This window comes from Maylandia zebra, linkage group LG9 (genome assembly GCF_041146795.1).
Source record: "Maylandia zebra isolate NMK-2024a linkage group LG9, Mzebra_GT3a, whole genome shotgun sequence".
NCBI classification, from domain to species: Eukaryota; Metazoa; Chordata; class Actinopteri; order Cichliformes; family Cichlidae; genus Maylandia; species Maylandia zebra.
In genome coordinates, this window is record NC_135175.1 from 22748016 (window position 1) to 22775096 (window position 27081).

Consider the following 27081-nt stretch of genomic DNA (forward strand, 5'->3'; position numbering starts at 1 on the left):
TTAAACAAAGAGCTGAGGCAGACACTTTAATCATGTTTTATTTGATTTTCACCTGGCACATATGTAAGGGTGCTTCTTTACAGGTAGTATGTTTAGTAAGGTTTTTCATTTTAAAGTTTAGTGTTTTTGCAACTAGTGAATAAAAATCAAGCAATCTCACTTTAGGGCCAAAAATGCTTATCGGGGCAGTAATAGTTTACTGCAGTGTAATGAAGCTGTGGCCATGTTTTTAGAGCTTTGCCTGTGCCTTCTTTAGTTGATCTCTGAGTTCCAAATAGGCTATAGAGGAGAGGTGCACCTCATCTGGTCCATCAGCGATGCGCAGAGTCCGCACATATGAGTACCTGAAGACAAATGTAATATTGGCATCATGGAAGGCATTTATCAAAGGCATTTACCATTAATGTGTTGGGACGGGTCCAAACTTACATCTGTGCTAGTGGAACGTCTCCAGACACACCTGCACCACCATATACCTGTATGGCTATGTCCACCACCTTGCAGGCCATTCTTCCTGCTGCAACCTTAATCATAGCAATCTAGTAGGCAGTGATAAAGATAAATGTTAGAGTTCAAAAGACCACAGCCCTTTCCCAATTCCATCCCACAGTGATTTCAAGCTGGGATTGCATATGCTATATTGCCAAAAGTATTCACTGATCTATCGAAATCATTGAATTCAGGTGTTTGAATCACTTCCATAGCCATAGGTGTATAAAATCATGCACCTAGTCGTGCAGACTGTTTCTACAAACATTTATGAATGAATGGGTCGCTCTCAGGAGCTCAAATCAATTCTAGTGTGGTCCTGTAATAGGATGCCAGCTGTGCAACAAGTCAATTTGTGAAATTCTGAGCTATTGACTATTCCATAGTCAACTGTTAGGGGTATTATAATGAAGTGGAAATGACCACTCAGCCACAAAGTGGTAGGCCATGTAAAAACAAAAAACAGCATGGTCAGCAGAGGCTGAAGTTGCCAACTTTCTGTAAAGTTAATCGCTACAGACCTCCAAACTTCATGTGGCCTCCAAATTAGCTCAGGTAGAGTGTCTAGAGGGCTTCATTGAATGGGTTTCCATGGCAGACCAGCTGGATTCAGGCCTTGGATCACCAAGCACAATGCAAAGTGTCAAATGCAGTGGTGTAAAACACACTGCCAGTGCAAGAGCAGTGGCGAGGTTGGTCTTTGGAGTTATTGAGTGATGACTGGAGTGTCTGGAATCTGATGGATGAGACCGGATTTGGCGGTTGCCAGGAGAACAGTACTTGTCTGACTGCATTGTGACAACTGTAAAGTTTGGAGGAGGGGGGATTAGGGTGCCTTAGTTCCAATGAAAGGAACTCAATGCTTTAGCATACCAAGACATTTTGGACAATTTCCAGCTCCCAAATTTGTGTGAGTTTTGGGATGTCCCATTCCTGTTCATGATTGCGCACCAGTGCACAAAGATAGGTCATAAAGACATGGATTAGCGAGTTTGGTACAGAAGAACTTTACTGGAATTCACAAATGGACTTCCAGAAGAGTGGTCAAAAATTCCCATAAACACCTCTATTATGGGATGTCACTCAAGTTCATATGTGTAAAGGGAAGTGATTGAATACTTTTGACAATATAGTGTATGTCATGATAAAAATGACTTTCAAAAAAAATAAAAATATCCAAAACGCAACAGAGAAGCCATTGGTTTTAGAAATACAATGTTATTGTCCATCCCAAGTAAGATATCAGCACATTTATATGTGTTTGTTTTGTTGTTTTAAATGTGAGGGTCAAAAATAGTTTTACCTCCTTACGAGCTGCCCGACTGCCTAGTGTATCCAGTGCATGAGCAGCATTGAGAGTAAGCAGGCGAGTCTGCTCTATCATGAGACGGCACTCTGCTATCCAATGAGCAATAACTTCCTGGACAATAGATAACACAGAGATCCATTAGCTGCATCTAAAAAGCTGTCCACTAGGTGTCAACAGTAGGACATCTCTCAGCACATACTGCCACAGCCCCAAGATTTAAATCTGGCATATCTCTTGGGTTCTCTCTTTGCAATACTGTACATGTTATTCTATTTAGGCAGAATAAACATTCCCAATGCTGGCAAATACAGAAATGAATTTAACTTGCTATAAATGGCACAAAAACTGCGATTATAAACCCCATTTCCTGATATTTTTCTTCTTCTGTATGCTGTAACCCCAAAACTGGCAGAAAGCCATCAAAGCTCTGAGAACCTCTCCTTCAGATACAGCTTCACTCACATGCTGGTACAGTTGTTTTCCAAAGGTGTGTCTGGTGGCAGCCCGCTGGCAGAGTAGCTCCAATGCCAACTCTGCTAGTCCGACAGCTCTCATACAGTGGTGCAGCCTGCCTGGCCCCAGGCGACCTTGGGCAATCTCAAATCCCCTGCCCTCCCCTGGAAACCACAACAGTGTAACACAGAAAGAGAGATAACAGAAGAGGCCGTAATTATCTCATTCACAAAATGTCAAGTCAACACTGCTTTATCGTTCAAACATATTCTGTTTCTTGGGAATATAGACAAAACAATAAAGGCTTTTACCTAGAATAATGCTGGAGGCGGGTACGCGCACATTTTCAAAATGCACTTCAAAGTGGCCACCATGGATCGCATCTGAGAACAGATACAAGGATTAAATCGTGTCAGGAAAGCTCAGATGTCATCTCTGCACGCCCATACTGTGGGGAAAAATAAACAAGGACAGATGATATCATTAACTTACCATCCTGACCGAACACAGTGAGTGGTCTGATGAGCTTTACACCTGCTGTGTCCATAGGTACGAGGATCATACTGTGCTGGCTGTGCCTAAGAGACAGGTTTACAGCCGAAGCATGTGATGGAATTATACTTTGAGCACAGTGGCCATTTTCACAGGTTTTTCACGCAGCTATAAATATGATACTGATGGGAATCTCCATTCATTGCAAGCAAGGGTGTGTGCCTTTTACTGCTGACAAACCAAGGAGAAGAGTTATTATATTCTGGGTGTGGTTGTTAGGAATTTCTTTTAATTAATATCCTAAATTATGCCAATTAAACTTCAAGCAAAATTTAACACACACAAGAATCAACATTAGACCGACTTTTTTCCCCCCTGTGTGTTATACAAACATCAGGGCAGAAAGCTAGACCGGTGCTAAGGGGCATGCTGGGAAGTAGGCTGTGTCTCTAAGCAAAGTCCATTTCAGTTATATTGGCAGCAGAAACAGAAGAAGTCTAGTGGGACAAATGGCTTCTTAAAAAAAAGTTCAAAGGAACACACAAAACAATCTCACATAAAACCAAAACTAGAAATGAACAATACTAATAAAAATCCTGTTGTGGTGAAAAACATGACATCAGAAAACTCTGGAAAAAGGCAGAAACAAATCTTTGCGTGTTTGTTCCCACAAAGAAACGTGGATGTATATTTCACATAACTGTTCTGCTGACCTGATGTTTTCATCCCGAATGCCGCTCCTGCACATGACAATGGCCACTTTGCACTGGGGATTGCCGGCACCTGGCGGGACAAGGCAAAAATCCTGTGGGTCATTTACATTCAGGTCACGTTGCTTTCTGGTGCTATAAATCAATGGGGCTGGTAACTTTTCAGCGACTGCCTCCGTCCTTAACCAGTCCATGACCCCTACTGCGGCCGGAAACTGCGAATTTTGCTGTCACGGATGTGGTAACCATGTGGCTGCTTAATAATGTTAATGACGACAACCGGTTTCCTGAGTTAGTTTTTTTTTTTCCACTCCTCAAATACAGTAATTTTATTACTTTATTATAATACCAGTTCGAGATTAAAAAAAAACATCATAGAGATCCTCTAAACAAGATATTACAAAAGTGGTCACAGAAGGAGCAATTGCAGAATCCTTTGGAATTTCCCTGGTTGAGAGTCCACTTTGAGACAAACCCTAAGGGCACAAACAGGGTGACCAACTGATGGTGTCGCCTTCCTGTTTAGGTTTTGGTTCAGCTGGCACAACTGTCCCCTCCAGACAGGACATATGGACACCAGACAGCAGCAGACATCTTTAGTTTAAGAGCTCTCACAACACGAAAACCACGCGTGAGAGCATGTGAATTCTTAAACTTGATTTGACAGGGGTTGAGGTTTTGCATTTACTCTCTGGCTACAGAAACGCAAACAAACAGTAACTGATTATTCTCAGACTGTAGCGAAGAACTTGACAGCAGACACCACCCATAAACCACATTTAGGAAAGCCCGTTTGGCCCAGAGGCAGGTGAGGTTTTCCTGTGAACCCATACATAAGGGTCCATGATCCAAAGCATGCCCATGCATGTCATATCATTCCTGGTATGAATTTAAACCTTCCCAACCCAGTAATTAGACTTCCTGACAGAATGCTATGCAGCTGATTTTTCCAGAAAAAAAAAAGAAAAAAGAAAAAAAAAAGAAATCAAGTCAATATGCAATTTTAACATAGCTAGGCCCCTTTTCCCCTCTAATGAAAACTAATGTTCCTTTTCTTTGTCTGACTGGAATTTTTATGGATACATTTCATTATTTATTTCTGGCCCAAATCCAATTGTCTTGTATATTTTTGTTTGATATATTTATAAGAGTGTGGCAGTCAAAAAATAGCTGAACGTTTCTGAGGAAGCAGAAATAAGGAAATAGTAGAAAAAACAAAACAAAAAAACATTACTCTAGTTTCACTTGTATATTTCAAATGACCAAAGCTGCTGCTACTAGGAATGAGGCTGGTGAAGTATGTACAAAAAAAAAAAAGAAAAGAAAAGGACAACCACCAATAGGAACTCCCTGTGTGTAAAACAGCCTCTCTTTATATGGTGCATTGCACAGCACAGCATAAGAAAACAGACGACTCAAGGAATTTGTATTCGTCTTAGACATTTCTCCTTGAACCTGATCCACACTCAAACACACACACACACACGTGCGTGCGCACACGCACTCACACCACGTAACACAAATCTGTGTTACGTGGTGAAGGGACACGCTCCTACAGTGTCAGAAGTGAAGGGAGTGGGGTTGGCTGAAGCAGAGATTAGTCACTGCAGTGCCAGAGTGCATGCAACCTTTTTCCTCAGAATACACAACAATAAACGGATCAGTGTTAACTTTACGGTTCTTGGACAGGAACAGAAACACGGTAAGAGCATTTTGACTTTTCTTTCATACCCTTTAGTGTAACGTATACTGACAAGAGATATACTCCTTATATTCCTTCCTTGAACTTTTGTTTTTTTAAATAATATTACACTTTTAAATCTTTAAACTACATCATTAAATACATAGCTACATTTTACATATACTTATTATACACAGAGATATGTGATGTTGTGCATTGTTGTTTTACTTAGTGAACGGTTAACTTTAGTCTTTGACTCACAGTCAAAGTCCTGCTTGGTATATTTTATGACTAAGCTTCTTTATATTACCTCATTAACACTGTTGTGTTAGGTTTGTGTTGCTCTGCTTTTCTCCTGAGCGCATAGCTCTTTGTAAACAAACTGTTCTCTTACTCTTCTACCTAAATACAGGTAGTATATCATTATTACTATAAGCATTGTTGGACTATATCAACTTTGTGTCATAGATTTTGCTTAACTAAAGATTATAAAATGCACAAATTCACAGAAGGTGTACACAATAATGCCACTCCCATGCCCGTGTTCGACACCTTTGAGCAAAGCATGCAGAAAAATAACTGAAAAATATTCATATATTTTCGATCGACGGCTCTTTATACAACAATAAAATCACCTGCATTTGCGATATCATTACTCATGTATGTTACCAAAGCAATATTGACTTAACTCAACTACAAAAGTTTTCACCTAAATACATTTTCTATGTATATCCTAGTGTCATACCTGCTATTGTATGTGTATATTATAAGCTGCTCTATTTATTTATAATATTTTGTCTATCTATTATATGTCCATTTACATCATCTTCCATTACTTTATTTGCACTGATGCCACTACTGTGCATAGGTTCAATTTTTAAAAATATCCTTCCTGGAGTGTCCTTTTATCTTTTTTCCATTTTCTTAATTCCTTTTATTCTACATGTATGTGCAGTACACATATAATTGATAATAAAATCATTTTAATCTTTTTTAATTAATTTGACTAGTGAAATCCAAACAGCCAAATAGCTGCTGTGAAAACAAACAAACAAAAAAAAAATCTGAAAAAACCCCCCAGCTGACACACGAAGCCCATCTGTAGCCAAAAGTCAATATTTGACATTTTTTCTGAACGTTCCAGTGAACATCTGCTTCAGTAACTACTACTCCCAATTCAGAAGAGAGACACTTGTTATATGGCTTGTTAAGGGACTGCTGTCATCTTTGTAACAAGTGTGAGTTGCCAAAAATGCTCTTGACGTGCAAAATATTCAATGCATCACCTCTTGGTCCTCAGCCAGACGTTACATCATCCGCAACGTAACATGTTTTGCTGTTCGGAGTTCGCACTTTCCTCAATTCTTCTTCCTCAGGAAATGAACAAAAACCTGAATGAAAAGGGATTTATGGTTTCTAATATACAGGGGAACAATACAAGATCTGTCCTTGGAGCTCAGTTAGTTTTTTCAAGGGATTATTGGATCTAACAGAAAAAAAAAAGTATCTATTTGTGACAGTAAAAGTATCCACGCAGGCACAGTATCCCACTTGCTAATGCTTGAGTGAGATCCTTACTGGCAGGGAACAGCTTGGCTAACACAACAATGGGTCTGAATGAAAGAGTCACATCAATGGGACATCCTGTTGAACCAGCAAATGCCACATATAGTAAAAACCAACATCCTGGATTTTAATCTGGCAGAAAAAGATCCCGCACTTGCATGACATTCTCAGGCCTTTCTCCGCATACTTCCTCCTCACTAAACTTTAAAAAAAGACCAGAAATTGGATTGGTGTTAACAAGCTCCAAAAAAAAAAAAAAAAAAAAGTCCTGTGCATTGCATAATAGACATCATTAGTTTGCAGAACATCTTTTTCCCTGTAATTAAAGGATTAGCAAATCAAAAGCTACCATTTTCTGGAGTGTGTAGATCACTCAGCACCCACTGGAATACAAAGTAATTCAATTCAAAAACTTCACTAGAAGATGTGTAACTCTATTGTCTCTCTTTTTTTCCCTACTGGAGTTTATTCAAGCCCACACGCTCATTTCTGACAGGCTGAGCTAAAGCCATTAGGGAAACCATGCAGGAAAGATTCCTCTGATGCAGAACACACAAAGAACTCGCCTTTCCTGTTCCTGGTACAAAAAAAAAAAAGAAAAAAAAAAGGGGGGGGGGTTCTTGTTCTGTTAAATGATGCCATACATGTTAATGATGGACAAGAACTCAATTGTTGGTACTCAGAGTAAACTAAAAAGGTGGAGCTTTTAAAGAAATGTTTCTCTTTTTTTCTCTTGTATTTTTTTCCCACAGAAAAAGTATGGCCGACTTTGACTATCACCACGACGATGATTCAAATGAAACTTACGACTACAATTATGAACACACCATCTGTGACAAGGAAACAGTGCGTTCCTTTGCCGGCGTCTTCCTTCCGGTCATCTATGCCCTGGCTCTGATAGTAGGCCTGGCGGGAAACGCCTTGGTAGTGGTGGTTTACACGTCACGGCTGAAACTGCGAACCCTGACGGATGTGTGCATCCTCAACCTTGCCATTTCAGACCTGCTGCTTCTCTTCACCCTGCCTTTCTGGGCAGCCGATGCTGTCCACGGGTGGATGCTGGGTACGGCAGCCTGCAAGCTCACATCCTTCCTCTACAGCACCAACTTCAGCTGCGGCATGCTGATGCTTACGTGCATCAGTGTGGATCGCTACCGCGCTGTAACCAAAAATCCAACGGACAGAGCTGGCACCAGATCCCAAGTCAGGAGACAGTGGTTCCTGGTGTGCCTCATGCTGTGGACTATAGCCAGTATTCTCGGCCTTCCTGAACTTATCTTCTCCACAGTGAAGCACACCCATTACAGGATCAGCTGCACAGCCATCTACCCGCACAGCATGGCCCGACCTGCAAAGGCTTCCCTGGAGCTGCTTGAGGTGATCCTGAGATTTGTGATACCTTTCCTGGTCATGGTGGTGTGCTACTGCCGAGTGGGACTGGCGCTGAGTAAGGCCGTCGCGGTGCGACGAGAGAAAAAGTGGCGAGCCCTGCGGGTCCTCCTGGCTGTGGTGGCCGTATTCCTGCTCACCCAGCTGCCCTACACGGTAGTCAAGCTTTGCCGAGCGATGGACATCATTTACATGCTCGTGACCGACTGTGATGTCAGCAAGGGCTTGGATCACGCTATGCAGGTGACAGAAAGCCTGGCTCTCACCCACGCCTGCATTAACCCGCTGTTGTACGCCTTCATGGGGTCGTCCTTCAGGAGTCACGTTCTAAAGACTGCCAAACACCTTGGACAGCGACTTGGAAGGCACCAGAGACACGTCAACGAGGAGCCCGTGGAGATTGCGCTCCAAGCGTGTAATCAAACCCAATCCCAGTCGGATTCAGAAGAACAAGACACCAGCACCTTTACTATTTAAGACTGGAAATATTTAGCTATTTTTTTGTAAACTTATATACAAAATTGCATGTACAGAGTATAAATATATTTACGTTCCCTTACTAACATGCAAGACAGATCCCCATAAATATAAATGTTAATTCTCAGTTTAATAATTGTATATGTACAGTGAATTTATATGCACTAACCAGCAAAGTATTTTGTATAAATTATGTATTTTGTTAAATAAAAGAACAAAGTTTTCAATAACACGCATCTGTCGCAACTGAGTGCAGCTGACGCTCTCGTTCTCGAGTTCTTTGCAACTAATCGAATACAGCTTTACAATCTACACCGCCTTAAACGAGCTCATCTGCGTCTCATTTCATTACATCCCGTGGTTTTGGGTTGGGATGACGGATGACTTGACTGCACAGTGGGTGACCCATCGAGTGGAAAAACATTTGGCAAGCAAAGACAGGACAGCAACCAGCAGGAAGCACCCCACCATGCTATCAAAGCTGAATATTGTTTGGAGAAGTTTAAAGAGCGACTGCTGTTTTCATCTAATCTTCTTTTTATCCTTTCAATAACACAAGTTTTATAGTTTGCAGTAAAACCCAATCCACCGTTTTTTTTTCCAGATTATGCTTTAAACTTAGAATCTAGGCTCAGCCCTTTGCTGTAGATGGGTGATAAACCAAGAGGTCAAAGTTTACTCAAGCCTTTTTACACAGCAACAAAGAAGAGTCAAAATTCTTGATCACAACTCCCACAAGTACCTCATGAACATCAAAGACAAACATGAATTCACTGTTTACCATTCTTTCCCTCTTGTTAGTCATTCTTTTCCAGAGCAATGCCTTAGAAGCGTGATTGAATGATCCCCAAACTAGGTGTGTCTAGCACATGTTTAGGACACAAGTTGAATAATTTCTAAACAGAGAAACGACTGGATAAACAAACGTATTAAAGGTGCATATCATAAGACAACATAAGCCAAAGTAAGCCCCAAATCCTGCATGATTCCGCTTACCTGAACTATGCCTTTGAAAGTTATGGTAAAAACACGGTTGGATAGGTGTTTTCATCTTTTTATTTCCTGAACAGTAACACAGCCTGGCCAGATGGTGTTGGAGTTGAACTCAGGATCTGCTTGCTGTGAGACAACAGTGCTAACACTGCTTATTTTTTTGGACTTATCATATTGTGGCCTGACTGAAGCCAAAATGATTATGTCTTCTGTAATTCCACTGACAATCTCACAGCTACTGCTAATAATGAAAAGCATGTATATCAGCTCCGTGAGTGTGTATGCAAATACAAACGCCTGTGGCTTGAAGATAAAACACTAAACGTCTGGGAATCATTGTAGTGCATTAACATGCCTATGGGACCAGCTTCAATAGCTTCCACACCGCAAAGCTGTACTGGAAATGTCTATAGACCCTTCCATCTAGCAACAAACTGCCTTTTGCACCACACAGCTTTAGAGAAAAAGGGAACGCGAAAGTGCGTGTGGATTATGGACAGCATTTTTTAATTTAAGGGTTATTTTCGGTAGCTTTTAGTTATGATCGGTAATTCTAAGAGAAAGCAGCAGTCAAGAGATCGCAACTAGGAATGCTCTGCGATTATGACGTAATACAGCATGAAAAAGTCTGTCGTTTCTGTTATTGGAAACAGTGCTGCACAAATAAAGGCAGAGATCCATCTCTTTAAGGATTCCCAAGTACTTGGAAATCATATTGTGGAAAACACCCATAGCACATCAGTGAGGAACTGCGAGTTCATATTACTTTTGTGATAGGAAAGAATGAGTTTTACCATAGAAACGCCTTCCATAAAAATAAAATATCTGAATACAATAACCACTGGTTTCACTTCTACTTTTGTTCGAACTAAAGTTGGACTGAATATATGGAAATCTTGTCTCACTCAAAAACAAAAAAAAAAAAGGAAAAGAAAAGACTGATTTCCACTCAAGTATCATACGTTTTGCAACAAAAGTGACAATGGGTCACACAAAGTATGAAAGAACCCGCAATCACACCCACATTCTTTTCTGACAGAGAGATATATTCATGTGAGGAAAGGAAATTCTCATAACCCCAGAAGATTTGTTTCTCCTGATGGAATTTTCACTTCCAGTCAAAAGAAAAACATTCGAAAAGGACAACATAACCGCCGATGAATGATAAAGTCAAACTGTGCGCTAGATAAAAATGATGAGCTGCAGAAATTCTGCTCAATTTATTTTTTAAAAACTGCAGCATTTCAAGCTTTCAGTTGCGAAAAGAAATTCCAATTAATAAAAACAACAAGCCGCTGCTTTCATTTAACTTGGAAGCGAAGCCCTCGGAGTACACAGACTCTGCAAGCGTCATTCGGGTCTAAGGAGGTTACGCGGAAAACAAAACCACTACTCTGAGTTTTTGACATTTAACTATCACGATCAAATCAAGTCAAACAGGATGTTAAACACCAAGCTTGTTTATAAAGACAAAGATAGTCCAAATGACCAAGAAGAACAGTGATTCACACATGAGTCACAGATTTGTGTTAACCTCCAGAGCATTAACACACAGACTGAGGGCCTACACACACGTGCCTGTGAGCATGAATGCAGTGTTAGTAAGATTTACCCAACAGTTGTAAATGTTTGCAAAAGCACGTTTATTTTACGATTTTAAGGCCAATTTCTCTTTCATTATGACTCGTATATAATGACTCATTTAGAAGTAAGCTGATGTCAGCTGATTTAGTGGATCCATGACCTTACAGTGCTGTGAAAAAGCATTTGCACCTTCCGGATTTTATTTATTTTTCATTTTCGTTTGCATATTTGCAAAATATTTTAGATCATCAATCTATTTTTAATATTAGGCAAATATAAACCAAGTAAATTTAATTTATTAAGGTTTAAACTTTTTTTTTTTAAATTCAAACCTACCTAACCCTGTGTGGAAAGGTAACTGCCCCCCCTAAACCTAATAACTGGGTTGGACACTCTTGGCAGCAAGAACTGCAATCAAGCTTTTGTTATAACTGGCTGTGAGTCTTTCACATCACTGTGGAGGAATTTTGGCCCACTCTTCTTTGCAGAGCTGTTTTAATTCAGCCACACTGGAGGTTTTTCGAGCATAAACTGCCTGTTTAAGTTTATAGCAAAGCATCTCAATCTGATTTAAGTCAGGACTCCAAAACCTTCATTTTGGTTTTTTAGCCTTTCAGCGGTTCACTTGCTGGTGTGTTTCTGATACTTGAGCTTCAGGGAATGAACTGATGGTTTAACATTCTTGTTCAGGATTTTCTACTAGAGAGCAGAATTCATTCTTCCATCAGTTACGGCAAGTCGTCGAGATCATTACACTACTATCACCATGCTGCTGGTATGATATTCTTTTTATGAAATGCTGTATTAGTTTTATGCCAGATGTACTCAAACCTTCCAAAAAGTTCAACTTTTGTCTCATCAGTCAACAGAATATTTTCCCAAAAGTCTTAAGAATCATCAAGATGGCTTTTTTCTTGTTAAATGTGAGATAAGCCTTTGAGTGTTTTTGGTCACCAGTGGATTTCTCCTTGAACTCTCCCACACATGTCATTTCTGTCCCGACTCTTTGTTACTGTTGAATCATGAATTCTGACCATAACTGAAGGAAATGACATCTGCAGTTTTTTAGATGACGTTCTGGGTTCATTTGTGACTTCCTGGAAGAGTCATTGATGTGCTCGTGGTAGGCAGGCCACTTCTGGGAAGGTTCCACACTATTCTGTTTTTTCCATTTGTGTATAATGGCCCCCACTGTGGTTCACTGGAGTCCCAAAACCTTATAAATGGCTTTGTAATACTTTCGAGCCTGATAGACGTTGATGACTTTGTTTCTCAGCTGTTCTTGAGTTTCTTTAGAGTAGGGGTGATGTGTTGCTCTTTGAGATTTTTAACCTATGTCACATTCGTTTGATGATTCGTTTGGGAAATAGGCAAATATTTTTTCGGGGCACTGCAACTGTTTGCAGCAGCACATTTATTTTAGGATTTTAAGGCCATTTTGTTGTCTTTGAAAGTTGATTCATGTGTGATGACTCATCATTTAGAAATAAAATGCCAGTTGATCCATGATCCTATACTGGTTCAACCTGTTGGAAAACTGAAGCCAGGTTTCTCAGAAAGGCATGAAGCCAAGGTTTTTCTGACTTTTAAAATTATTTATGTTATATAATCCTTCCCGCAAGAGTCTGTTGCTCTTTTTTGTTGCCCATTTAAGACATTTATGATCAACAACACTTTCAGGTTCACCCTTTTAAAAACATTCTTTGGTTTATGGGGACTTGCTCTAAAATATTTTAAAGCAGGGATTGTGATAAAACAACTGCTTGGTGTTTACAGACTTTAGGCTCTCTAAAGTAAATGCAATGAAATCACACGAGCCACAGCACTAATTTCTTCTCTGTAGCTGTTGCACTCAGTCCTGCTGTTTATGTCAAATCACACCTGCAACATTTCATTAATCTTGCAAACTTGGGACATTTTCCAGCTGACATCAGCATACTACAAAATTCCTGTGGGGTACTCCCTGCAACATTAAGAATCTCCAAGGCCACAATTTGCCATGGCGACAGGAACAAACAAAGTTATGAGCTAACAGCAAAACCAGTTACTTCCGGCATCCTAAACTCAGTACACATGGGCTGGAGCACACCCATCTTCAAACTTGGCCCCCATTCAAGTTTCGTACATAGATGCATCGTTGACAAAACACTAAAAACACTCCAAACTGCTTTTGTGGCAGTTCTGCCAAAGCTGATGTCTCCAGGAGACAAATGAACAAACAAATGCCAGCTAAAAAAAACAAATACTTACCGCTGCTCCACCATTTTTTCCCATTTATGATGTAGTCGTCTTTATCCCTGTGAAGACTGCACTCCATGTTGGTTGCATCACTGGAGGCCACATCAGGTTCTGAGGAGGGGACCACAGGAAGTACTATTTTACAGGAAGTACCACGACAATACTGATAACATATCACAATACTTAATGAAACTCAACTCAGACTCATGTTTTTACACGTCTGGTAACCCAAATTATCTTAAGCTTCCCTTCACGGCCAAAGGGTTCAAATATACAGCAGACGTTACCAGAAGTTTAAATTATTTATCAGTGCACGACAAAGGGTTCTCCTCATCATCCAGTGTAATAGAGTACTGTGCAAAAGTGCTAATTTCTTCTTTTGCTCCCTAATTTCTTTAGATTTTGTTAGGAAAAGGGAAAATGGTTGCAGTGATGTATTTAAAAATGTGCAAACATACATGGAAATAAAATATATTTTGACAATTTTGACAGGTTTGAAAAATCAATATTTGATCTGACTTTCTTTTTTTCTTCTTCACAGCCTGAACCTTCTTGTCATATCTTTAAGTTGTCTTCAGGAATAGTTCTCGTTCTTGAAGGACATCCAAAGCTCTTCTTTGGATGTTGGCTGCCATTTGTTTTATTCTCTGTCAAGATGATCCCACGCTGCATCAATAATATTGACGTCTGCAGTCTGGAGAGGCCAGTCCAGGATTGATAGCGTCCCACTGTGTGCTTTTCTATCCCGCTATGCTTTTGCTGCAGTGGCAGTGTGTTTGGGATCATTGTTGTGATAAAAAGTGAAGCAGTTGCCAATCAGATGCTCTCCAGATGGTATTTCATGGTGGATCAGGATCTGACAACAAAACTGTCAACCCATGTTAACCCATGTTTAAATAAAGACATGGGAACAAATTATGTGTTTTTGTGACAGGCTGCTAGCAACAGTGTTTCTTTGCCAAGTTGTCTCTATGAGTAGACACAACACTGGTTCAACCCTTGAACTGGGTGCCTTTTAGCACTGAAATGACTCATAGGTCAGTGTTAAGTGGCTTAACAAACAAACAGGGAGGAAAAAAAAAAGATTCCTCTGAAAATGGTGAGGTATAAGAACTGCAATGAAAATGAAGACAACTTTAAAAGACCTCCAGAAGACCTTGAGAACTCATCAAAGCCACTTTAAACAAATGACAAGAATGTCTGGCTCCTTCAGCACTTCAGACTGAGTACTTTTACTCAATACTGGAAAATGTCTGCACTGCTGTGCAAAACAAAATGTATCCAAAACACTATTAATCTCTATGTGTTGATTAAAAAAAACACAAGGATGTTCAAAACCAGCGTAATCACCTCTGGCAGCAGCATGTCACTGTTTCCAGGCAGCATTAAAAGCAAAAGAGAACAAAACAGGGAGAAATTACTCATCGGGATCTCGTGTTTGCTATTGGCGTGTGAAGGGCCTTTCACGCAGTCAGTAGCAGCCATGCCTTCTATAACTTAGCCTGATCAAGACCACAATCTGCACTTGGCAGAAAACAATGTGACTGAAGACCACAACACATATTTTGAGAAGTGAACATGAGAAATACTTTGGAAAAGGGAAGAAATTTTATGAATTCATAACAGAAAGTGTTCCAAACTACACCAAGAAAGCTATGCTTATAGATATGACAGATTCCTCAAACTTTGTTTTCAATCACCAACACAGATTTTGGTATGTTTTTCTCTAAGCATTTTTTTGTGACCTGTTCTTGGAACTACCTGTCATACAGAAGCAGGAGCGAATCTCTCCTCTGAGTAAAGGTTCCAGCCATTTCTTCTTCTGCTCCTCACTGCCAAACATGTGGAGCACTTCCATATTTCCTGTGTCTGTGGAAAAAAAAAAAAAAATAGTCATAATCTTCCAGTAATTACTAGCTGAATTTGGTAACCTTTATGCTCTCGTGGAAGACTGATTTGATTTTCCTAACAAATAAATACCTTAAAAAGCTGAATCTGGAGATTTTTGTGTGGTTTGGAAGATATATTTTTAAAACCCCAAAATGGAGTGTTATGACTAAAACGAGGTTGAAATGTTGACATCTGGAGAGCCTTTTTCCTGACTAGAGAGATTCCTACTCATAAAAAAAGGAGAGAAAATGCAGTCTAGCTTCTATATACAAAGAGCAAGCCCATCCTAGTAGAGCAAAGTAAGGGACAAAATTGATCTGTAATATTATCAAAGGTCTTTGATGTAGATATTTTACCAGGAGCCTGGCAGTTAAAGACTTCAGGGGCAAACACACAGTGGCCGGTTTCTTCAGCAATATAGGCATAATCCAGCTGGGTAAGCCCACTGACTGCAGGCAGGAACAGGTTCCACAGCCCGGCTTCCCTGGCTTTAATCTGCACACAGACACATGTTATTATACAGAGTGAAAATGCAAGCCACGGCTTCTTTCCCTGTCTATGCTGATAACAAGCAGAGCTCCAGAAATTGGAACAGATCCGCGCAGACACAAATAATAGTAATTTTGTTCAAACGCCAAATACTAATGATGGGTTGCAGTGCGTGGGCGTCTCAGGTGTGCTATTTACACAAGAGTCAAATAAACTTGGGTGTTGAACTTTCTGGACTAGTACTTAATCTTAGACAGTCCTCTATCACATGTGGTTGTATTTTTTTGTTTTGGAGGGTTTTTCCCCTTATCTGTCATTTTAACTATGTAGGATTTGTGTAAAAAAAAGAGACTGAGTTACTAAGTTTAAAAAACAAAAACAAAAGAAATCAACCCTACATACCTTCAGATCCTCTATAATTTGAGGGGTGTGCCATCTCTGTGGAGACTCAGCGTGTTTGGTGTAATACTGTGCAACCTCCTAAGGAACAACAATATTTTTCCACAAAGTGAATTGTCAAGTGAGTTCATGTTGATGCTACAAGCATTCCAGGCACTCAATGGTAACATCAGCTCAACAATATATTCCTGCAGAGATACAGTAGGGCAAAAAAGTATTTAGTCAGCCACCGATTGTGCAAGTTCCCCCACTTAAAATGATGACAGAGGTCAGTAATTTGCACCAGAGGTACACTTCAACTGTGAGAGACAGAATGTGAAAAAAAAATCCATGAATTCACATGGTAGGATTTGTAAAGAATTTATTCGTAAATTAGGGTGGAAAATAAGTATTTGGTCACCTCAAACAAGGAAAATCTCTGGCTCTCACAGACCTGTAACGTCTTCTGTAAGAAGCTTTTCTGTCCCCCACTCGTTACCTGTATGAATGGCACCTGTTTGAACTCATCATCTGTATAAAAGACACCTGTCCACAGCCTCAAACAGTCAGACTCCAAACTCCGCCATGGCCAAGACCAAAGAGCTTTCGAAGGACACCAGGAAAAGTATTGTAGACCTGCACCAGACTGGGAAGAGTGAATCTACAATAGGCAAGCAGCTTGGTGTGAAAAAATCAACTGTGGGAGCAATCATCAGAAAATGGAAGACATACAAGACCACTGATAATCTCCCTCGATCTGGGGCTCCACGCAAGATCTCATCCCGTGGGATCAAAATGATCATGAGAACGGTGAGCAAAGATCCCAGAACCACACGGGGGGACCTGGTGAATGACCTGCAGAGAGCTGGGACCAAAGTAACAAAGGTCACCATCAGTAACACACTACAACGGCAGGGAATCAAATCCCGCAGTGCCAGACGTGTTCCGCTGCTGAAGCCAGTGCATGTCCAGGCCCGTCTGAAGTTTGCCAGAGAGCACATGGATGATACAGCAGAGGATTGGGAGAATGTCATGTGGTCAGATGAAACCAAAGTAGAACTTTTTGGTATAAACTCAACTCGTCGTGTTTGGAGGAAGAAGAATACTGAGTTGCATCCCAAGAACACCATACCTACTGTGAAGCATGGGGGTGGAAACATCATGCTATGGGGCTGTTTTTCTGCTAAGGGGACAGGACGACTGATCCGTGTTAAGGACAGAATGAATGGGGCCATGTATCGTGAGATTTTGAGCCAAAACCTCCTTCCATCAGTGAGAACTTTGAAGATGAAACGAGGCTGGGTCTTCCAACATGACAATGATCCAAAACACACCGCCCAGGCAACAAAGGAGTGGCTCCGTAAGAAGCATTTGAAAGTCCTGGAGTGGCCTAGCCAGTCTCCAGACCTCAACCCCATAGAAAATCTGTGGCGGGAGTTGAAAGTCCATGTTGCTCAGCGACAGCCCCAAAACATCACTGCTCTCGAGAAGATCTGCATGGAGGAATGGGCCAAAATACCAGCTACTGTGTGTGCAAACCTGGTAAAGACCTATAGTAAACGTTTGACCTCTGTTATTGCCAACAAAGGTTATGTTACAAAGTATTGAGTTGTATTTTTGTTATTGACCAAATACTTATTTTCCACCCTGATTTACGAATAAATTCTTTACAAATCCTACCATGTGGATTCATGGATTTTTTTTTTTCACTTTCTGTCTCTCACAGTTGAAGTGTACCTCTGGTGCAAATTACTGACCTCTGTCATCATTTTAGGTGGGGGAACTTGCACAATCGGTGGCTGACTAAATACTTTTTTGCCCCACTGTAGCTTCATGGAAGAGCTTGTGGTTCTTCATCTGTTTCACTTTACGTGAGAATGCTACAAAGCCCTGCCATGTGATGATGCCCATATGCAGCATATTTTATGTAACCAGGAGACACATTGTTCTTTGACTCTACTTTATTAGCCTTCAGTGAAGAAACGAACTGCTGTGTACACAAGTTAAAATTTCATCAATGCACACAAAACCCCTCTGTTCTTGGCAGCTCTTGGAACTGACCTTCTGAGCAGGAAGCACATATTGTCTCATGAAATCTTTGACCTGCTGGAGAACAGCCCGACCTTTAGCTGTCTGGAAAAACAATCTGTCCTTTGTTGGACCTGTGAGGGGCCTGGCATGAAACACATTTCAAATGTTAAAATTCTAACAGAGAATATCAGAAGCAACAGCTGGGTGTCAAATTCCAACTGCAGCTGTCTTACATATAATCAACAGGTGGGATCTATCAGTTTTTTTGACCTTCAGTGACGAAGGATTTAAAAAAATTTTCCTGCTATAGCAGAGTGTTTATGCTAAAGTTATGTCTGAATGTGTCAAAGGATATCAGTGCATTGCTGCACAAGGAATTCATTCATTACTGAAACCTACCTCTGCCCAAGCTGCAAGGCAACCTTAGCCAAGGGCTCCACACACTGGCCAAACTGAGCTGCATTCGGTGCACTGGCATTACCCAGGAGGTGACGAGCGTAGATCCCCTACGAAAAACAAATAATAATTTAAAAAAAAATCTTAATTTTAATGAAAGATTAAGTGACTACATTATGTGCTTGTCTATAACTTTTAATTAAATTTGAGGAAATGAGGTATGGAGCTGTGAGTTGCACAATACTGTATGCCAGTAAAAAAAAGAAAAAAAAGAAAATCAGCCTAGTGTTGAAATTTGGTACAAACCTGGGAAATTCCTGCCATTTTAAAGACAGACAGGGCCAAGTAGAAATTCAGTTGTGGCAATGCAGGGGGGATCCCCCGGCACCTGCAGTAAATGGAGATCAGGTCTTCCACAGTTGGGATGCCTGCTCATTGAGGAATAAGACCAGAGGGACAAGACTGTGAGCAGACATAAACAAATAAATAACAGATATAAAATCATAATCAAATACAAATTTCTGAAAACAACAAATCTGTTTTTCCACTGTCTATAAATGTTAATCACTGTCAGAGTTATCAACAGTTGTTGGCGTTACCCTCTATTCCTTTTAAACTGCCCATCGTGCTGATAACGCTGAGACTTGCAGGCCAGTATTGTGGCATAAGGAAGTAGGCCAGATCTGCCAGGGGCTGTCCAGTGGTAGAAAGCTCCCAGTCCAACACAGCGATCACACGCGCCTTATCACACAAAACAGACTTTGTGAAGTATTCACAGACAAATGTAGCAAAGGTCTAAAAGTAAAGATCAGACAAAGTGTACCTCTGTTGGATGGAATATTAAGTTATCCAGTCGATAATCTCCGTGGACAAGGGTCACCTCATTGTCACTGGCTGGTAGATTCTTCATCAACCAATCAGACAGTTCATTCATGGCTGGAATGTCTCTGTGGGCCGCTGCAGTGTACTGCTTGGTCCAGGTGGAAACCTTTACAGATAAAAAGACATTCTTTAATTTCACAAATCGTGACTAAGTTCCAGATCAAATAAACAGTAAAATGACTTCGATTTAATGAATGTTGTGTTAACTCACTTGTCTCCTGCAATAACCTGGCCCTCTTCCATATGCTTCAAGGTTCACTGATGGCAGATCCAGTGAGTGCAGCTTTGCCAGGACTTCCACCGCAGCCACATACAGAGCTGTTCTCTCTGCTGGACTCACTCCAGGTAGACGAAGATCCCTGAATATGCGCCCCTAATAAACAGAATTGCACGATTGCCGTCAAACAAAAATAATATTTTCATCTTAGAAAAAACCATTAGAAAAAAATATTAGATTCAGGGACTTGTGACTCCTAAGTGCAAAAAAAAAGTACCTTCACATGTTGCATTAAGTAGAACTCTGTTCCAATGACTTCAATATCAGCGCAGTGCAGAAGGGGCTGTGGAACGGGGAAACCAACAGAGAAGAGGGCCTTCTGCACTCGATACTCCCTGTCCACCTGTGAACGAAGCAGAAAAATCCACTTCTATGAGAAACTTCACCCACTGAGTGAAGCTAATATGATCACGTGCTACTTTCCCAAATATTTGGGGAAAAGTGAGCTCTTTCATTTGATTAAATCCAATTAGTTACAAGGTCACACAAAACAGTGTTTGTGCACAGATGGTAAATGTAAAGCACCATTTAGTATTAAACATAAGTAACACGTATGAAGCTTTCATTAGATATAAATATATTCATTCGGGTTATTAAAAAAAATAGCTTAATTTTTATAACTAAACATAGCCAACTTGGTTATATCCTAAACACGTAATAAAAAAACAACATTTCCATAATTGTTTCCAGGAAATCTGCTACATGGTCGTCTAATGACCGCTCAGATTTGTGGCCAGGAACATTTTTGTAAAACTTTTGAGCTTATTTTTTTATCATTGAGCGCTCCCTGACTCACATATTCCCATTTCTGGTCAAATACGTAAATCCTGCAGTCAAACCATATAAAAAAAACAATTCTCACTAAAAAAAAATCAAGGCTGAAAAATAAACTTGTGACTTGTTACCTGATGCACAAAACCACTGTGTTTTGTCTGTATTTGTCAACTATTTCAGTGGTCAAAACAAGGTTATTATACAACCATAAAACCAAACTATAAACGATGACGACTTTATTAGGTACACATTGCTAGTACTGATTAGACGACCTTATGCCTTCACAACTGCCTTAATTCTTTGTGGCACAGAGTCATTAAGGTGCTGGAAACATTTTTCAGAGATTTTTTTATAAATACTGAAAGGATATCACACAGTTGCTGCAGATTTGTCAGCTGCACATCTATGATTGAATTTCTGGTTCCACCACATCCCAATCGTGCTTTATTGTATTGAATATGACTGTGTGGGCCGGTTTGATTTTCTGCTACTGTAAACCATCTAATTCAAGGTTCGACGTGTTGTGCATTCAGAGATGCTCTTCTGCATATCTTGGTTGGAACAAGTGGTTATTTGAGTTGCTTATGCCTTCCTATCAGCTCAGAGCAGTCAGTCTATTCTACTCTGACCTCTGATATCAACAAGGCACTTCAGAGCAAATAAATGCTGCTCACTGAATATCTTCTCTTTTTCTGACCATTCTCTCTGTAAACCTTAGGTATGGATATGCAGGAAAATCCCAGTAGATCAGCAGTTTCTAAAATACTCAGACCAACCTGTCTGGCAAAAACAACCATACCACTTTAAAAGTCACTTAAATCACCTCTTTCCCATTGTCTCGCTGGGAATGATCTTCAGCAGGTCATCTTAACCTACACGCAATCCTAATGTAAAAATATCCCCCAGTTTATTTATTGACTTATTTGCTGTTTACCACTTGAGGTTGTGGTTGCTGCCAAAAATAATGAGAATTAATTAAAGCACGTATTGAAAACATATGGCTGGGCAGGCTCCAGCAATCCCTGAACTGGATAAGTGCTGAGTGAGTGATTCACCAGTTAACCCAAACTAGAGGTCTGCGCGGGAATGTTTTTTTAGTCCCGCTCCCGCCCGCTCCCGCAAGGTTTTGTACCGCACCCGACCGCTCCCGCTGTATATTCAGTCTTTGTTCACCCGCTGCCCGCTTAGAATAATTTTCTACCCGACCCGACCGTTCCCGCTAAATTTAGATCTGGTTTCCAAAATCTCACATTTAAATGGGGTACCACCAAAAAATAGAGATAACAGATAAAACTGCAGGTTGTGCAATGATTGTATTTATTTTTCTTAAACAAGATGCATTTATCTGTCAACATGCAACATTTATCTTTTAACATGGAAAACGTGTTGCAAAAATAAAATAAATAAAAACGAATACAGCATTGTGGCCTACTGCAAAAAGCACTGATCCATGCGCTCAGTGCGTGTAACAGGCGTGAGCACTGGCTGTACCAGTGCTCAATTAGAATGAGGAAATCACAGATATGCTGTTCCGAAAAAATGTCGGGCACGCTATATTTTCAGACCGCCCGCTCCCGTTCAAATTACACCAGAGTTACCGACCGCTACCGCATTTTATTTGGAAATTTATTCCCGCGCCGCAAGAAATCTGGTCGGGTCCCGCGGCTCCCGCGGGACAGCCGCGGGAATGCAGACCTCTAACCCAAACTAAACTAAAACACAGACAGCACGAGGAAGCATTAGTTATAGGAGAACACATAAAAACAAACTAAACCTATCCATTTAAAATAGTAAAAATTTAAGTGAGGAAACTAACTCAGGACATTAACAATATTTTATTTATTTTTTAACCAAAACTACAATAACTGTGGGGGGAGCCTTACCTTGTGAGCTCCTGGCAACAGCTCACCTGGGGGTTGCTTCCTGAGAACATAACTGTTTGACGGCGTCTGGATTAGGAAAGTTGGGTTTGACTGACCAGCACTGAAAAGATAAGCGAGTGTCCCTAGCATGTTATCAGCAGGCGAAACATTTGCACAAGATTAACTTTGACACTACAAAATGAAGACAGACCTGGCTACCTTACCTGTACTGTCTTACAGTCAGGGTGTCATTGTTTGACAAAAGTGTCTTGGCAGTCAGATATCTCTGAAGCCTGCCAACATTGAATTTATGCTGCTGTCGTACAGGAGTGGTCGGTTCCTCCATTTCGCAGTTATAACTCTGGATTAATCATTGTCAGATGTATCGTTGCGCTAGCTACGTTTAGCATTATTGATATGATGGTCGGACCGTTTATCGATATGCACAACGAGGTAACGCCCCTTAAAAGTTATTTTATTGCCACAAATTTATAAAATTATAAAACCTAATGACTAGAAGATTTTCGATACTAAAATAAAATAATAAAATAAGGGTTTAAACAATCCACTGGTGAAGTGGGAACACTGTAGGGTGTTTAGGTCGTTTTCTGCACGAACACTGTTAACGGGAACACACATCCTGACAGCTGGTTTGAGCAGCGAAGACGTGTACTTTCTGTGTCGATCCCTGTAGGGTTTTTAAATTTACGTTTTTGTGTACAGCATTATTATTTCTTTTACATAGTTTAGCCTTCGACTGTTTTCCTGATGGCGACGGTGGAGGAGCTGAAGTTGAGGGTGAGAGAGTTGGAGAATGAGCTGATAAAGTGTAAGCAGAAGCAGTGTGCCGCGGAAGATGCTCACAGTCAGGCACTAAATAGACCGAAAATTGACAAAATGAGCGCTGAAGTTGTGGATTCCAACCCGTACAGGTAAGTTTGTTTTTTAAATGTATTCATTATATGGTCTTTTAATTGATTTTTGTGTAGACGGCTCACTATGTTGAGAGCCCACGCCTTCCTGTGAGTCATACACCACAAGCTAATCTCAGCTGTGTTTTTATTTTAGTCGCCTCATGGCTTTAAAGAGAATGGGCATCGTAGATGATTACGAGGTATGTTCAAAGTTGTTCTTTTTTTTAATACTGCACGGTTTCTGGTTACTCTCCCTTCCAAGAGTTCATATTTCATATTAAACAATAAAGAAAAACTGCTGTTACAACATTAAATTACCTTTATCTAGCGATATATGTTTATTGAAACCCAAACCCGATATTCATAATAGCATGATTACATACAGATGTTTACCTACACTCATTATGGCCATGAATGTCGTGGTGATTTGGGGCTTTTATTGATTTCTTTGATCTGTTCTTTTTCTGGGGTGGAATGAGTAAGATACATGTTTAATCATTTACAAAACAAAACTTGGGTTCATAAGATTGAATTCATGTTGGATTTTGTCTAATCCACACAGGTTCAAAACATAAATTAAGTAAATAAATAAGTACTACTAGTACTAATACTTGGTTAAATGTCTTTCTGCCAGTTGAACCTCAGCTAGGTTTTGCCATAACTCTCACTGGATATTTGGCCACTCTTAACAGCCGTTAGGCATAGTCCACTAATTTTAAATAGAGAGACAGAAAAGAGTTTATTTTAAACATGTGTATATATAACTAAAACGTTTTGAGCACGGTTGAGTTCGGAGCTTTGGGAATGGCCGTTCCAGCAGCCTAATGTTAGTTCTTTTATCCATTCCAAAACCAGTTTTGATGTGTGTTTGGGATCATTGTCCTGCTGGAACACCCAATTTTGTCAAGGTTCAGCCATCTAGCTGTTGATTTGGGGTGAAGCTGAAAAGCCCAAACGTAATGACATTCATCCCCAAGATGAGTGTATGTAAATTTCTGTTCACAACTGTAGCTATCAAAGCAAAGTTGGAGGCTTTTGTGTTGAGAAATGTGAGTAATTATTGTTTATAAATTTGTTGACAGAGAATTCGGACATTCACAGTAGCTGTGGTTGGAGTTGGGGGAGTTGGCAGTGTGACAGCTGAAATGCTCACTAGATGTGGCATTGGTAAGGTAATAGAAGCTTTCATTATCTTTCACTTTTACTTGATTTAAATTTAAATCCATGTCCATCTGTGCTGATTTTACTCTTACCGTGGCTTGTTCTCATTTTGTGGCATCCCAGTTGCTCCTTTTTGACTATGATAAAGTAGAGCTGGCCAATATGAACAGGCTGTTCTTCCAGCCTCACCAAGCAGGCCTCAGCAAAGTGGAAGCAGCAGAACACACACTCAGGTACACTGTTGTTAACAGACATCCACTTTTCCACCAAAGCCATTCAGTTTCTTTCAAATATATCTAACTTCCCTTTTCCCCAAACAGAAACATCAATCCAGACGTGTCATTTGAAACCCATAACTACAACATTACTACGATGGAAAATTTTACACATTTCATGGATTGTATCAGGTTAGGATTCATATTGTATATTTTTTGTAGTTTTCTTCCTCTGTCCCTTTTTTGCACCAGCAAATAACTGTGTGTTTTCAGTCATGGAGGGCTGGAAGAAGGAAAACCAGTGGATTTGGTCCTGAGCTGTGTGGACAACTTTGAGGCCAGAATGGCCATCAATACAGTGAGTGTGTATACATGTCAATGTCACAAAAAAAGAGATTTAAAAAAAAAAAAAATACATGTAACTCTTACAAGTTGAATTCATTTTGGTGTTTGTTTCAGGCCTGCAATGAACTAGGTCAGATCTGGATGGAGTCTGGTGTCAGTGAAAATGCTGTGTCAGGACACATCCAGCTCATCATTCCTGGGGAGACGGCCTGCTTCGCTGTATGCTCACACTTAAATAACAACAACATATCTTTGCAATATGATGACGTCCAGCTCTTACAGAAAAATGTAGTTGCATTCTAAAACCATATAACACCCTCTCTCTTAGTGTGCTCCTCCACTTGTGGTGGCAGCCAACATTGATGAGAAGACCCTAAAACGGGAGGGTGTGTGTGCTGCCAGCTTACCAACAACCATGGGTGTTGTGGCAGGTCTCCTTGTGCAAAATGTCCTCAAGTAGGTTTATTTTCATGTTTTTCTGGGCAGGTTCAAATCTAAAAGTGTAAAGTGAAGTTCAATATTATTTATTAAATGTTTTGTCTTCCAGATATCTTCTAAAGTTTGGTACTGTTAGTTATTATCTTGGCTACAATGCCATGCAGGACTTCTTCCCTGCCATGGCAATGAAAGCTAACCCCCAGTGTAATGACCGTCACTGCAGGAGACAACAGGAGGAGTACAAGGTGTGTGTGTGCTCACTGTTTGCTCATGTAACATGATTCCAAGACTGATTAAAGTCCCATTCTTACTGCTTTTATATAGTGTTAGAAAAGCTAACCTTACTCACTTGATTGATTGATTGATTGAATCTTTATTTTGAACATGTTGAAAAAGTATTAAAAAAAAAAAAAAAAAAAAATAGAATTAAAAGAGACAAATGAACAAAGCAAACACTTGTTTTCTGTTCAGAGGACAGAAGCAGAGCGGCCCAAAGTGGAGGTCGTACAGGAAGAGGAGGAGGTTGTACATGAAGACAATGAATGGGGTGAGCAAAAGAAACTTGTACAGTGTCCTAAATGTAACATAGTTTTTGTGTTGTTGTTTTTTTGTGTTAATGTGTGTTAATATACAAAAATGTGGTGCGCAGGTATTGAGCTGGTATCAGAGGTGACTGAAGAAGAGTTAAAGGCTGCTTCAGGTACTGTGCCCGACCTCCCAGAAGGCATCACAGTGGCTTATACCATTCCAGCTGAGGTTAGTACGCTTTAAGATACCACAGCTTTGAAACTTTGAAACTAGGAGCCCTGTATGGGTAGACTCATTAATTTTAAAAAAATATACTGACATTTATATCAAATACTTTTTTGCCTTAAGTAATAATGGTGAAGTCAAATATTTACAGCACTAAGTGACTTTTAGTGACTCTTCAGTTTTACTTTCATTCCATACTGCTTTTAAATGAAATTACTGTGGAGAGTACTGTTGGGCTTGAAGATCATTTCTAAAAAAAAGCGGCATTTTGTTGTAATGTTTTAGTGTTTGGTCTTGTCTATGAACCCAATTCAACTCATTGTTTTCTCGTCTTTGAACTAGGAAAAAGCAGATGGCGAGACAGTGGAGGAGACTGAACAGAGCCTTGAAGAATTAATGGCTCAGATGAAAAAACTGTAGGAAACAATCTGAAGGTGCATTTCTGCTGTTAATATGAGACTAACCTTTTCCTGCCTGTTCATTCCAACATCATTGTGAAAATGCTAATTGCTGTACAATACAACCAGTTAAAGAATGAGTTCATCTAACCGCTGAAGACGTGGAATGCAATGCTGCTTGTGGTATTTCACACGCGGGGGAAAAAAACCACACACAAAAACATCAGATATGTAATTTGCTGACATGGTAAAATGTTTAGCACTTGAAATGGGAACATTTTCTAATTACATATCAATAAACCTGAAGATATCAGTTAGTGTTTTGCTTACCGAATGTGCGTCCCAACTTTTCAACATCCACAAAAAAAGAAGAAATGTTTCCTGTAACATCACAGAACAATGTTCAAGTTGTCTCAATAAAGTATTTATTAGATGGACATGTTGGACTTTATTTTTATTTTCCTATACAGCTTTTACAGATGTTATTAACATGGTAT

General features: G+C 40.1%; 3 protein-coding genes across 4 annotated transcripts; 2 read left to right on the plus strand and 1 right to left on the minus strand.

Annotated features, from left to right (window-relative positions):
* Nucleotides 1–20: 20 nt before the first annotated feature.
* acad11 (acyl-CoA dehydrogenase family, member 11) lies at nucleotides 21–22718 on the minus strand. The gene is made up of 20 exons (XM_014414171.2): nucleotides 22585–22718; nucleotides 22382–22481; nucleotides 19942–20067; nucleotides 19659–19820; nucleotides 19389–19553; nucleotides 19165–19306; nucleotides 18872–18993; nucleotides 18569–18675; nucleotides 18200–18311; nucleotides 16163–16240; nucleotides 15628–15766; nucleotides 15143–15250; nucleotides 13394–13492; nucleotides 3457–3526; nucleotides 2744–2829; nucleotides 2563–2634; nucleotides 2261–2415; nucleotides 1793–1909; nucleotides 430–539; nucleotides 21–344 (listed from the first exon to the last, which is right to left on the minus strand). Exons 1-20 carry the CDS (start codon nucleotides 22704–22706, stop codon nucleotides 230–232), a joined length of 2307 nt encoding a protein of 768 aa, XP_014269657.1. The 5' UTR covers nucleotides 22707–22718; the 3' UTR covers nucleotides 21–229.
* ackr4b (atypical chemokine receptor 4b) lies at nucleotides 4900–8798 on the plus strand. Its single transcript, XM_004546796.6, has 2 exons — nucleotides 4900–5155; nucleotides 7453–8798. Exon 2 carries the CDS (start codon nucleotides 7460–7462, stop codon nucleotides 8564–8566), a length of 1107 nt encoding a protein of 368 aa, XP_004546853.1. The 5' UTR covers nucleotides 4900–5155; nucleotides 7453–7459; the 3' UTR covers nucleotides 8567–8798.
* Nucleotides 22598–27021, plus strand: uba5 (ubiquitin-like modifier activating enzyme 5). 2 transcript variants are annotated; one of them, XM_004546794.4, is made up of 13 exons: nucleotides 22598–22692; nucleotides 23106–23292; nucleotides 23429–23474; nucleotides 24357–24446; nucleotides 24559–24668; nucleotides 24756–24842; nucleotides 24924–25008; nucleotides 25110–25214; nucleotides 25324–25451; nucleotides 25543–25678; nucleotides 25905–25980; nucleotides 26083–26189; nucleotides 26529–27021. In XM_004546794.4, the coding sequence occupies exons 2-13, from the start codon at nucleotides 23129–23131 to the stop codon at nucleotides 26604–26606; spliced, it is 1212 nt and encodes a 403-aa protein (XP_004546851.2). In that variant the 5' UTR covers nucleotides 22598–22692; nucleotides 23106–23128; the 3' UTR covers nucleotides 26607–27021. The 2 variants fall into 2 exon arrangements, with proteins under 2 accessions (XP_004546851.2, XP_004546852.2); XM_004546795.5 differs by having other exon boundaries at nucleotides 22684–22813.
* The last annotated feature ends 60 nt before the right edge of the window (nucleotides 27022–27081 follow it).